Source organism: Toxorhynchites rutilus, chromosome 2 (assembly GCF_029784135.1).
Source record: "Toxorhynchites rutilus septentrionalis strain SRP chromosome 2, ASM2978413v1, whole genome shotgun sequence".
NCBI lineage: Eukaryota > Metazoa > Arthropoda > Insecta > Diptera > Culicidae > Toxorhynchites > Toxorhynchites rutilus.
The window spans coordinates 331,042,275-331,054,654 of NC_073745.1; the positions used below are offsets into that span (position 1 = coordinate 331,042,275).

General features: G+C 36.2%; 1 protein-coding gene across 2 annotated transcripts; it reads left to right on the forward strand.

The window, feature by feature from the left end:
• The first annotated feature begins 58 nt into the window (after positions 1–58).
• Positions 59–12,380, forward strand: LOC129771865 (protein singed wings 2). Of its 2 annotated transcripts, none has more exons than XM_055775980.1 (4): positions 59–254; positions 10,650–11,161; positions 11,280–11,767; positions 11,828–12,380. In XM_055775980.1, exons 1-4 carry the CDS (start codon positions 196–198, stop codon positions 12,212–12,214), a joined length of 1,446 nt encoding a protein of 481 aa, XP_055631955.1. In that variant the 5' UTR covers positions 59–195; the 3' UTR covers positions 12,215–12,380. The 2 variants fall into 2 exon arrangements, with proteins under 2 accessions (XP_055631955.1, XP_055631956.1); XM_055775981.1 differs by lacking the exon at positions 59–254 and adding an exon at positions 312–790.

Sequence of the window (12,380 nt, forward strand, 5' to 3'; positions counted from 1 at the left end):
GATACTGGGCGTGAAACTTAAATTCTCTCTACGCTACTATCAGTTGAATTCCATTCGCGCTCGCGAACAGTTCACTGTCGAGATCTCGCAGTTCGACGACATTTTCAAAAAAAACCACGCATTGATCAAATATCTCTGGTAGATAGACGATTCGACGGTTTCGCGCCTGGTTTGCCGGTGGCATCCGTAGAAAATATGACCTCGTCGTGTGGCCCAATTCTGTCACTACGAATCTGGTGCATTCTTTTCACATTGTGAGTGGTGATAAATAGCCAAAAAAATATATTATATATCGCTGGTATGGTAGAAGAGAACATTCTGTGCGTGTGTGACATTGTGGCAATAAACAGTTTTGTTGTCGTTACCTGTTACAATACGTGAAGGTGATACCACGGCGGACGCCGGGATTGACGCCGGCAGCTTGTGAGCAAATGTAATTTTTGCTCCCACTGCTGCGATATGATACTATTTTGGAAGTGTTAATTAAAAATAGAATGATATTATCACTATTACCACGAGAAACCCGCTGTGGCCAGTTAGCGGAAAATTTACGAAAGGACAAGCTTTATATAAAGCCAGTTGGTTGACACAGACGAGAAGCTAAAATTTCTATCACCAATTAATCATGCTTTCAGAATGAATGTTGAGCGAATGATTATGATGATCCGTTGTTTTGATTTTTGTTCATATACTTTTGGCTTCTGGAATACAGCATAACCGTAAGCTAGGCTTGAAATATTTGCTTCGCGGGTCCACAACATCTATTTGGAGACGATAGGGAAAAATGGAGGTATAATGACATTGAACTCATATTGTGCCTACATAAAATGATGATGGAAACGAACATATACTCTACCTTACAGGATTATTTGACTTCTGAAACACTTATTGTGTTTGATCTTTGATGAAGTTCAGATTTTGATCGTTGTATGGCTCAAGTCATTTTTGCTAGTAATTGATGGATTCCAACGCGTTAACCCATTTTAGGCCAAGCGTTCGAAAAATCGAACAGCAACTTTGATAATTTTTCATGTCTTTGCAAAGCTACCATATGGTAATGTTTTTGCATCAAAAGATAGCTTAATATATTAGCTACCACTTACTATCAAGTTCACTCAGTTTTGTATAACATTATTGGGCAATAAATTCGATTTAAAGCAAGTATGTTTGGAACGTGTTTTTAATTTCAATTAAAAAACACAATAAAATACAAAATTATGTGAACTTTTCTAATGTATTAGTTTTATAAAAGAACATACAATGCAATATGGGGCAAAAATCGTTCGATTGAGCCTCATACAGGAAAATAACAACCGGGAAAATTGAGTGTTCGAAAAATCAAACGTTGGCCATAACGATTTTTTTTTGATGAATTAATACCAACACATCTAACCTCTGCAGCGCGTTTTGGTTCAAGACGGAAGTTTTTTCATTTGTTTTTGCATTCTCATTTGTAAACGTTTGCAAATATCAATTGATTCAGTAAATATTATTGAAAATCTGTATGATTTTTTGTCCGTAAAAACCTTAGGTAATGGTGGCCCGTAGAATTTCGTGTGTAGAGGAGCTGGAGGAAATGATCAGTACGTATAACGAGGATTTTAATGAGATTGCTGGTGTTAATATTCTTTCGCCGGACCGAATGATAACCACCCAATCCTCGATTCCATTGTTTTTTCGCATTATTTTGGTACTTTGCAGGTATTGGAAATTGTTTTTTTTCGGGAAATGGATACTTAGAAAGAAATAATTCTTAAGCATAAACATTTGTCTACGGCTAACAATAAAAACAACAGCATATGCCTGCCAGTAATAAGTTGAATTACATCAAATAAGAAATGTCACATCTCATCTTAGGTGGATTAACTTAGGTTTATACTTAGAGACCTCTATCCTCCGGTGCTTGTTCGTTCGTGAATATGAAATTGATGCATTTGTGACTACCGTATATTTGCTAATTGAACTGATTTTCAGTTCGTTTCCCAGAAAATGGGAAATGGGAAAAAAATAATTCTTGAACATTGGGGTTTCTTTATCATCAATAATCCAAATTACACCAATGGCTTTCGTCAAAAAAAATATTTTTACAGCTTGGTCGTTAATGGGTTAAATAACACATAGGGGTAGTGGGGGAAAATTGGACAGTGAGGATGGTCACTTGCTTGTTTGGTAGTACAGATCGGATTCTATATAATTCTATAACTCTGCCATTGTTGAAATTCGAACATATACGTAGGAGGATTTTCTTTCATCAAATATGATCATCTATCACCTCCTGAGAGAATCTGGATAAATTTGTTTTTTTTTCATGTGAGAAAGGTGTTTTCTAACTTTAAAAGGGTGAATCAAAAATCAAATTCCTCTTTTATTTTCAAAAAACGAAAAATACATGCAAAAAAAAACAAATTAAAAAAAAAATTTTTTTTTGACTCGATTACTGGTAAACTTCGATATAACGTACATTTCTATTTCAAAATTGTACGTTGTATCGAATTGTACGTTATATCGAAGCAAAAAAAAATAACATAGAACATAGCTTGTATTACTTTTTTGTGTTGTTGTTTGGGTGAGGTAAACAAATAATGATGAAAAAGTTCAATTAAAAGATGAAGCCAACATTTCTCACGATGTTCTCCTTCATGCTGTTGATTCATTTAGAATCCGGAATCATAAAACCAGTTGTATTTCGAGATTGGTTAAAAGTACAGACCAGCAAGAGGCCTTTGTTGAACCTGTGAGATTGACATGAAACTCTCAGTACCTATTTCGGAAAATATTTTTTACACATTGAACATGTGTACGTTATATCGAGGTAAAATGTACGTTATATCGAGTGACGTTATATCGTGTCCGTGCCCGTGTCCTGTCCGTGACCGTGTCCTATCTTGAATAACAATATTCTTCGAAAAACGGTGATTGAAGCGCTATGTGAACGCAGGAAATGGGCTTATTCCTTAGGGTGGCCACTTTGCTCCCACTTCCCCTATAAATACTTCTTTCAGTAACAAGAAGGAAACTATGCATGTGTAAATCCAAAGAACGGACTTTGACGGAAATACTCCAATGATTAAAATGAAATTGAAATCAAAGATCACACTACGATATGGATCATTAGCACTAACGGCGCTAAATGATTTTTTCCGTCTTTTGATGTAGTAATGAAACATTAATTAAAATGAGGAAAAAAATCTATGTTGGCAGAATAATTATCACTCTAACTAGAGGTAAAAACTGGCCGGCGCTTCTCTGAAATCTTCTTCGTTTCTATTCGTTTCTATTCAGGAGAAAAACGAATGATTTTCAGAAAATTCTTGTCGAGTTCTGGCTAATTTTCAAAAATGTGCTGTAGTGATTCGGTCATTCAATTTCTTCTCAGTCCACTAATGTAGTACCCAACTGTTTACTAATATTTATTAATTTCCAAATATGGACTGAAGTGTTGAGCATCAGCCTCGTTAATTTTGTCAATGTATTAGACATTTATCATTTTGTTTATTCTAATTAAGGACACAACATCCCGCAATTATCCTAATATATAGTTTATTAAATTTTAACAATTTTGAATAATGTAGTTATATTGTATGTTGATGCTCGAAGCAGAGAGGCAAAATCACATGTGACTAACGCAATGCGGGAAAACGTGGATGAGCTTAGCGAAGCATAATCGCTAAACGGTCCGGATTGCGTGTTTACACTTAAAATCGAATGCAGCGACTGTTAATTTGTGCTATCACTCACGATTAATCTTAGCGTAACATTTTAATGATTCCGTGTTCACAGTTTATAATCAGTTGATGCCGTGCTCCGATATTAACAACTCTACATCAGCGAAATTTATCCAGCATTCCCCTTCTCTGATTGTCGTCTATATTTATTATATGGCCTTCAATCTTTGTATGTTATGCTGATTTATCGCCGAGGAAAAATGACCCATCAGTCAGTCCAAATACTTAAAATTGAAGCACGTTTTGACGAGCCCTTTTTGAATTAAAATGCAAAAGATTCAAGAGATTTTGACAATTATTATTTGATACAGAAAGAAATACAGTCTTGAGAATTCAAAAAATAATGCATAAACATCCGTTTCGTAGCATAGTAAATATTTCCACTAGATACTATTTGTGGATCTAAATGATTATGAGTAATCAGCCATTCCATGCCAAATCGATATAGTTCTCATATTTTCGTGACAATCGGTAGTTTTGTTCGCAAAGTATTAGACCCGTATTTTTTCATTGTTTTATTAGGGTGCCTATTTCTATTTTAGGGTGGTCCGAAAAATCTTTTTTTCCCTTTTTCAAAAAATAACTTTTTCAAAATTTCATAACTTTTGAACAACTGAACCGATTTTGGTAATAGACGAATTTCATGCCAACTCGTCTAGTCGTTGGTAGCACCATCTCAGATAGCAGCGAAATACATACATAACATAAACAAAAAACATAAAATACATACAACATACAAACATAAAAACCAACAATAACCTATAAACAAAAATGAAACAACTGTTACATGTTACATGGAATATGCGTATGTATTTTTTTGTTGCTTAAGTCATTGTCTCGCAATTTTTTTTTTCACTTATGTACAAAAGTGATTTTTGAACCAATCCTCAATTTTTTTTGCCGTTATAACGAAACATTTTAGGCCGCAAATCGAAAACGTGCCTGAATTGAAGAAGGCCGTTATAGCAAAATGCCGTATAAAGAGCGGCCGTATAGAGAGGTATGGGTGTATAAATTATCGCGATTTACATACTCTGCTAACTATTCAGAAACAAGTCAAGAACATGTCAATCGCAAGAATTTACATACAACAATGTAACGAGTAAAACATTTGTTTCAGGGGTCTCCATACAAAAATACCCTATATTCCAGAAACTATAGAAGAAAGTCTTCGACGAATGTTCATATTTTAATAAGATCTGAAACTTTGTCGAATACACTTTATTGCTATCTTGACTTTAAACAAAATTAGTATTAGTTGTAATTTTTACAAAGAAAACATGAAAAAGTTGTTGTTAGGAAAACTTTTTCCCTGTAAAAGTGCCCATCTTACGATGTATGAACGACTTGTTGTAAATTGTAATGGCTATTCACATAATATTTGTGAGAATTTAAAAAAAAACGTTTTTGAGAAAAATTAATTCTAATTTTTTTCAGCAATTTTTTTTTAAATGTTTGGTATTTTTTATGAAATTTTAAACAATTTTCTACATTTTATCCTTTGACCCAGATTTTGTAGGTACTATAGTTTTTGTGTTATAATTTTTTGTCAAAAATTAAGAAATTTGTTTGGCCCTGCTATCTGAGACGGTGTTGCCTACTCCTAAGACGAGTTGGCATGAAATTCATCAATATGAATATCAAATTGAAGCATATCAAACTAGCCAGTCTTCTTTGGAGGTTTTTTTAAAAAAAATCGAAAATGTTTTTTCGTTACATTGGCTTTTTTGTTTGAATCACGTTTACCGATTCACCTGACGAAACACTTTTCCTGGTGATTTTTTTTTCTTCGACCCAACGAAACAGCCGTTGAAATCGTTGTGATGTTATTTAAGAAATTTCTCCAGCGATTCTCCAACTAAATCGATTTCCATGTTCCCAAATGGGAGTTGGCTAACAACCTCATGAAATTTCCACAGTATGATACCACTCTTCATAAAACCCGAAACGGCAAGTGCCCTTAATAATTCACTGTATTTGGGCTTGTCACGTCCGCGTAGAATAGGCAATCCACCTCATGCTGACTTAGAGAAGGCAGTAATCTTTTCCGTACGAACTCCTGGTAAATTCACTGGTTCATGGATCAATATGTAACAAAAGCTTTCAAAACCACAACTGCAATATACTTATCAGTTCAAAACTGTTCGGGGAATTTCGACTTAATTTTGATTTTACATTCTTTCGATCAACCGAGGTATATCGTGGTTTCCCTGCACAGGAATTTGATCGAAATTTGCAAGGTAGTACTTTTCATCGTTCATAACCACGCAATCATACAGTTTCGTCAAGCGCTTCTACACCAAATTCTACTTCGTAATCCTTTTCTTCGTTTTTTGGATCTAGAACTGCAAAACAATCGCCTTTTTTGCCGCTTCTCTCTATAAAAGCTTGTTGTTCCGCTTGAAAAGGCCCACTACTTTCGAATATGTTCTTGGATTCGCTTCCGATTTTCCGGACGATGATCAGACTTTCTAGATTTCAAAAGGTTTCACTAATTCCTGAGCGAATTGATTGGCTTCTTGGTTTCTAGCGTGCGTGATTAAAGCAGTATTCTAGTCTAGAAATTTGAAAAAAAACAATTTTTTTTCTTAATCTTTCTATAGTATAGGCATTCAATAATATACCCTAGAAATGACTTATCGAAAATCCTATTATTGACCGAGTTAGAGCAATTTTAGTGATGCGGTATCTAACCTGATCTTCAAACGCGTTTTTCTCGAAACTATTTTTTCTCAAACTGGCGTACACGATATCTCAAGTGCTACTGAACCGATTCATGCCGAATTTATATGGATACAATCTGCAGGCAACTCTCTATCGCATGAACCTCTAAAAAATGATAGTTTTTAAATTTTACTTTTTTTAAAAACATAGGGAAATGTCAGAAAAAAACATTTCAACTCGCGTTTTGTTTTTCCAACGACCGCCATTTTGTCAAAAATTCGAGGGATTGTATCCGAGACACGACCGCTCAGGACGTAGGACTACGCGAATTTAGTCCGAAACAATAATTCTCTATACGGCTAGATTCACGAGGTAATTCATGTGGCCGTCTTACCCCTAGTGGTGGCAGACCATACCGGTATGATTTTAGTAGCAAAAATTTCTGAAAATCAACGTGATTGTGTTTGCTGATAAAAATGCTTCAATTTTTGTTCATGTGTTCGGTCGAGTATACGACAAATGTGTTTACTAGAGTCAGTACTCAGCCTAGTAACCAACGACTGATTTGGTAAAGGCAATGAAAAGGATGGTGTTATATTTACTCAGCCTATATGCAAATGGGCCCAGCTCTCGGCTGGTGCAATACTGAATTAATTACCGGTAATTAGCACTATTCCAAACTCAAAAAAGTATTTACAAAGTATCGTGTATTATTGCAGCTTGAGTACCAATAGACAATGTTGGAAAATAAGATTTCGCGGGCCAAAATGCGGTGAGTTCAATTGACAGAATGAGAAGTCTAGGGCATGAATATTGGGCTGTGGAAATCTATATGTTATTTACAATAGCTTTCGCAAAGTTATCTCGATTGTATAAATGCGATCAGGTTACGCTAAACGGTATCAAAAATAGAGATATAAAATTCGTACTGAACGGTGCAATTTTAACCCAAATCGGAAATTATTATCAATGCCAAATGAAGCCTTCAATTTCATGCAGGAATAATGGATTTATTTTTCCTCATTTTAATATACAGTGCAACACGGAATTAGCGAAAGGCGTCCCTTTCGATATGTTTTTAGGGTAGTCCGCAAAATCTTTGAAAAAACAGAAAGGAATCAATCCTTTATTTCTTCGTGATATTGTTGTCAACTACACTTACACTAGGGTGGCCGCGAAAATGGTCATGTCAAATTTCAAAAACCGACCATGTACATTTTGTTTATTGACCCAAAAGCGATCTGTGCAAAATTTCAACTCAATCGGACATGATTTAGGGGTGCCTCAAAGCAGTTTGATTTTGACGTGGGACTACGTCTAACTAGAGTATATGAGGGGTGAAATGAAAACCTAAACACAGAACATGCAGGAAAAAATGAAAGATTCCGAATGCTTATAACTCGAACATTTCTGACTTGCATCAATTGATAGGGGATATTTCTACGCTTCTATCGCAATTAATAAAATGTTATTTTTCATAAGATAAAGAATTGAAAAACTGTAAAATTTTAAGCGTTCTCTAAACGCCCTAACTGCCTCGTTTTGATTGATTCGATTTACGGTTTCCCTAACACAGCCATCAAAACCAAGCAGCCGTTTGGCAATCGGAATTGCAAATACATGAATGTATGAGGACTTTTGTTCTCGCTGAAATGTGTTTCCCTAACACATTGTAGATACATGCAGGTCAGGGGTATTGTTGTTTCCACTGAACTGTGTTTCCCTAACACAGAATAAAGGTGTCTGAGGAAATTGGCATTGCAAATTCATGCCAGTCGGGGGCATTTTTGTTCTGTCTGAAATGTGTTTCTCTAACACAGACTTCAAAACCAAGATGTCGGGGGAATCGGCTTTGCAAATAAATGCAAACTGCGAGTACTTTTGTACTCGCTTGCCTTAGTGAAAACTGGAATATGTTTCCTTAACACGGTCTCCTAAACCTGGAAAAATCTCCTAAAACCTGGGAAAATCGTGCAGACACTAGAGGCGAATGAGCCTTCGGGTTTAAATACTCTATAGTATAAAAGTAGATGTTGAAGTTGTTGATTCATGCAAGCCGGAGGTACTTCTGCACCCGCATGTTTTTTTTGCACTCCGAAAAGTGTTTTCCTAACACGGATTACAAGAGCGGGTACGAAAACAATGCTTTGGTTCGGTTATTGAAAGACATGCCTTCATATCTTCTGCTCATTGGATTTTTACGCATACCATTTGATGATTATGCAAAATGTTGATAACCAATTTGCTGCTATTGATTAAACAATATGCGTTCGACGTACATGTCAGAATCGAAATTGAGTGCCTGAAGTTCATCAAATCAAGCAAATTCGCGGTTCGAGAAGTACGTACACTTGAGAGATGCAAACTTCAAAAGGAAACATAAAATAAAATAATCGTTAGATCATATTTTGTCCTAGGCATTATACCAAACGAAAAAGAACTGTCATTAAATTTACTTGTAACGAAGAACATAATCTATCACAATGTATGGATTGACCTTACATGGCATTAAACAATATTTTTTCTCACAAAGCAAATATATTGAATTCAATTGAATTCGGAAATTGTTTCATTCAATCAAAAATTTAATTAATACAAACAAATGATTGCTAAGACCCACGTTAACCTTGCGGTTATATCATAAATATAAACCACCCATTTTTTCACCCTGAAGAATCTTCCAATCAGGGGTACATGAAATCGGGATTTAAAAAAAAATCGAGATGACAGTACATTTGACGTTTCATGCAATTTGAAAACCTTTCAAAATTTTTTTTTTCAAAACTCCGATTTCATGTACCTCATTGGGAGATTCTACAGGGTCAAAAAAATCATAACTTTGAGCGCTTTGAGGCACTCCTAAATCATGTCCGATTGAGCTAAAAATTTGTACAGGTCATTTTTTGGGGCCAGTTCTTAAAATGAACATGGTCGGTTCTTAAAATTTGATGATCATTTTTTTTCATACATCCATTGCAACCCTAACCTACACATAACAAGATAAAAGTATGGGCTTAAAAAATTCAAAAACTTGTAAGTTGAAGCTTTGAAATGACGTACATCCCATCTTTATGCGTAGACTTTTCACGAAATAACAGCATTCCAAAAATCTCTTTCTTTCTTTCTTTGTTTTTAAGAGGATTTAAACTTTGCAGTTCATTCGCCTCTAAAAGATCTCTTAAAAATTTCGACTTCGCACCCTGTTCCTCTAACTTTTTGTCGAGTCGAGCTTCAATTATTGAGTACAGACTGTACGAGAAATCAACACCTACATCACAAATTCATTTTTTTTTTGGATTAAATAAAACATGAATAGATCCTTCATGCTTGTAAATTTTTAGTTAGACTCTTCTGTTAGATCCAAGGCTTGTATTGTTTTGATTTAGATCCTTTTAGATGTGTTTTAAGGGTCTAACTTTTGATTAGATCTAATTGAAATTAGATCCTTTCGCATCAAAAAGGTCTAACTAAAAGTTGAGCATTATGAATCTGAAATATTATGTCATTATGAGAGCCTCTTTCTTAAAATATATCGAAAATGTATCGTATCGATGACCTTGATTCAGTTCCGTTCGAGATGTAGCTGGCTTGGAGGCTCCTCCAAGACCAATAGAATTTTGCAAAGCAATACCTCTCGAAGTTGCTCGTTCATAACCCGAAACGACTACGAATATTTCAAGCTTATACAATTATATTTATTCTATAAATTGTATATTCATTTATAAAAAAAAGCGAGAAAAATGCGAAACTAATATTATTTCGCATCTCGATGGTTCTGTGCTCTGTCCGATCATTCATTTTGTTTTGAAACAAGCTTTTGTGATCAGAAAAACGTCTACAATTTATTTTATTTTCGCTGCCGGTTTTTTCACTTTTCATTTTACTGGTGGAAACTAAAAAAATTGTATTTCTTCATGATTTCTTGTACATCGTTGAGGTGTTTCCACTGGAGGAAATAGTACTTCCACAAATGTGACCTGAATCAGCAATACATTTATGGAACCACAATCGTTCATTCAATCAAAGATATGAAACATGAATACACCATCAAACAATACAAATAATCACGTACAGAGTACAACGCACGTACGAACGAAAAAATAAATCACATGATTGATTGCAGTCTCTTCCCGCCAATTGGGCGCTAATTTAGTTAACAAGTCACTTGAAGTTAGTTTTACACATTAGCCTTTGCGTCACAAATCAATTAGACCAAGCATTTCAATATCGATTGGATCATTTATATCTCCTCACTTCCAGACTGTTTCTACCCCTCGAGGCCGAGCTGCCAATGAGCTTGAAAAACCTGGCCGTTGAAAATGTTGCCATCGGGGAATGTTCCGATCATACGAGGTATAATATATCGGCGAAACACCATCACTGCTTCTTCGAGCAGACCCTAAGAACGGTATGCTTTCGAGGATTGGACTATCGCCGGACGCTTCACAGTCGAGGGAGGTTCAGTCGAACGAAAGAATTGATTTTGTGCAACTGGGCGTCGAGCGTTTTCGATCCCCGTGAGCTGCTCGAACTGGTGCCAAATGTGGAAAAGCTTTCGATTACCGGCGAAAAATTGTGGTCGCTCAAAGGGGACTTTCCGTCGTTGGTTAATCTGTGGGCCATCAACATCACCGGGACGAAATTGAACGTGACGAGAGAGTTCGTTTTCTACAATCTACCGGCGCTGAGACAGCTCAACATGAGGGGCAATGAACTGGTGAAGATCACTCCGTTTAAGTTCCAAAGTGAACATGTGGACATTTATCTGCAAGGTGAGCGGTGTTTACTAGTAGTTAAATAATTTGCTTACAATAAATCCTCATGTTGAAGATTCGATTTTATTACTTTGAACCAAACCTTTTTCGAATAATTATTAAAGGCCTCTCGCAGGTAACCCGTGGAACTGCACCAATGATATGATTTGGCTGTTGGAAGAACAAAGTGGATTCTACGCCGACAAGTCAACGTTGGTCTGCAAGGATTGGAAGTACACTGGGCGGCCGATGATGACGGCTATGACGTACAAGCAAATCTTACGAGAGCATTGCCGAAATGAGGAGATTCAGAACTGCACCTGTAGGATATCCTATCTGCGACTGAGTGATAGCGGAAAGACATTCCAACCTCTGGTCACAGTGAACTGTACCGGAAAAGGTTTCTACAGGTTGCCAAGTTATCTTCCTCCGAACACTACGGTGCTTCATGTATCGAACAATGAAATCACCGAGGTAGATCAATTGGCAACTACTGATTTGTACAATCAGGTTCAGGATATTTACTTGGACCACAATAAGCTCACATCTATTGACGTTCTAGAGGACAGTATTTGGTTGGATAATTTTCGAATTCTTAGCTTACGTGGCAATCAAATTAGCAGGGTAGATGTTATAAACAATTATACTATGTGTATTTGTATCTTTGAAACATTTCATTTCCAGATAAGGGTATACAGTTTAGAGCACGCCTTCGAGCGAAACACACACGTTGGCCAATTGTTTTTGGGCAGCAATCCATGGCGTTGCGGATGTCGCTTCGCGACACGGATGCAGGAGTTCCTTCGAAAGCATGAATCTGTGATAGTGGATTCACGTAACATCACTTGCTACACGTTAGACGATGAAGGTCGGAAATCCTATGTCCCCGTAATGACACTCACGCCGAACGATGTGTGCCGATTGGCTGAGCATAACAAAGCGGCCATTTATGACATATTGAGCATTATTTTCGCCTCGTTAATTCTGCTCATCCTTACGAAGCTGGCGTATGATTATTACATCTACCGGAAGTATGGGAAACTGCCATGGCTTGTTATGAAAATTCCATAGCATGAAGAATCGCCAGCTGGAATCCTCTCCAATATGATATGTGATAATTAGAAGCAACAATATCGGATAGATATACTTAACTAGTGTTAGTATTTAATTAGTAGGTAGGAAAATACCTCACAATTGTCAATCTCAGCTCGTATACGTAGTAAAGAATTGAAATTTT

Bases quoted from the DNA above. Each gene is read 5' to 3' on its own strand.
- LOC129771865 (XM_055775980.1), top strand. From the start codon at position 196: ATGACCTCGTCGTGTGGCCCAATTCTGTCACTACGAATCTGGTGCATT. The intron at 255-10,649 runs GTGAGTGGTGAT...CCTCACTTCCAG, and splicing joins TGGTGCATTCTTTTCACATT to ACTGTTTCTACCCCTCGAGG. The intron at 11,162-11,279 runs GTGAGCGGTGTT...GGCCTCTCGCAG, and splicing joins TGTGGACATTTATCTGCAAG to GTAACCCGTGGAACTGCACC.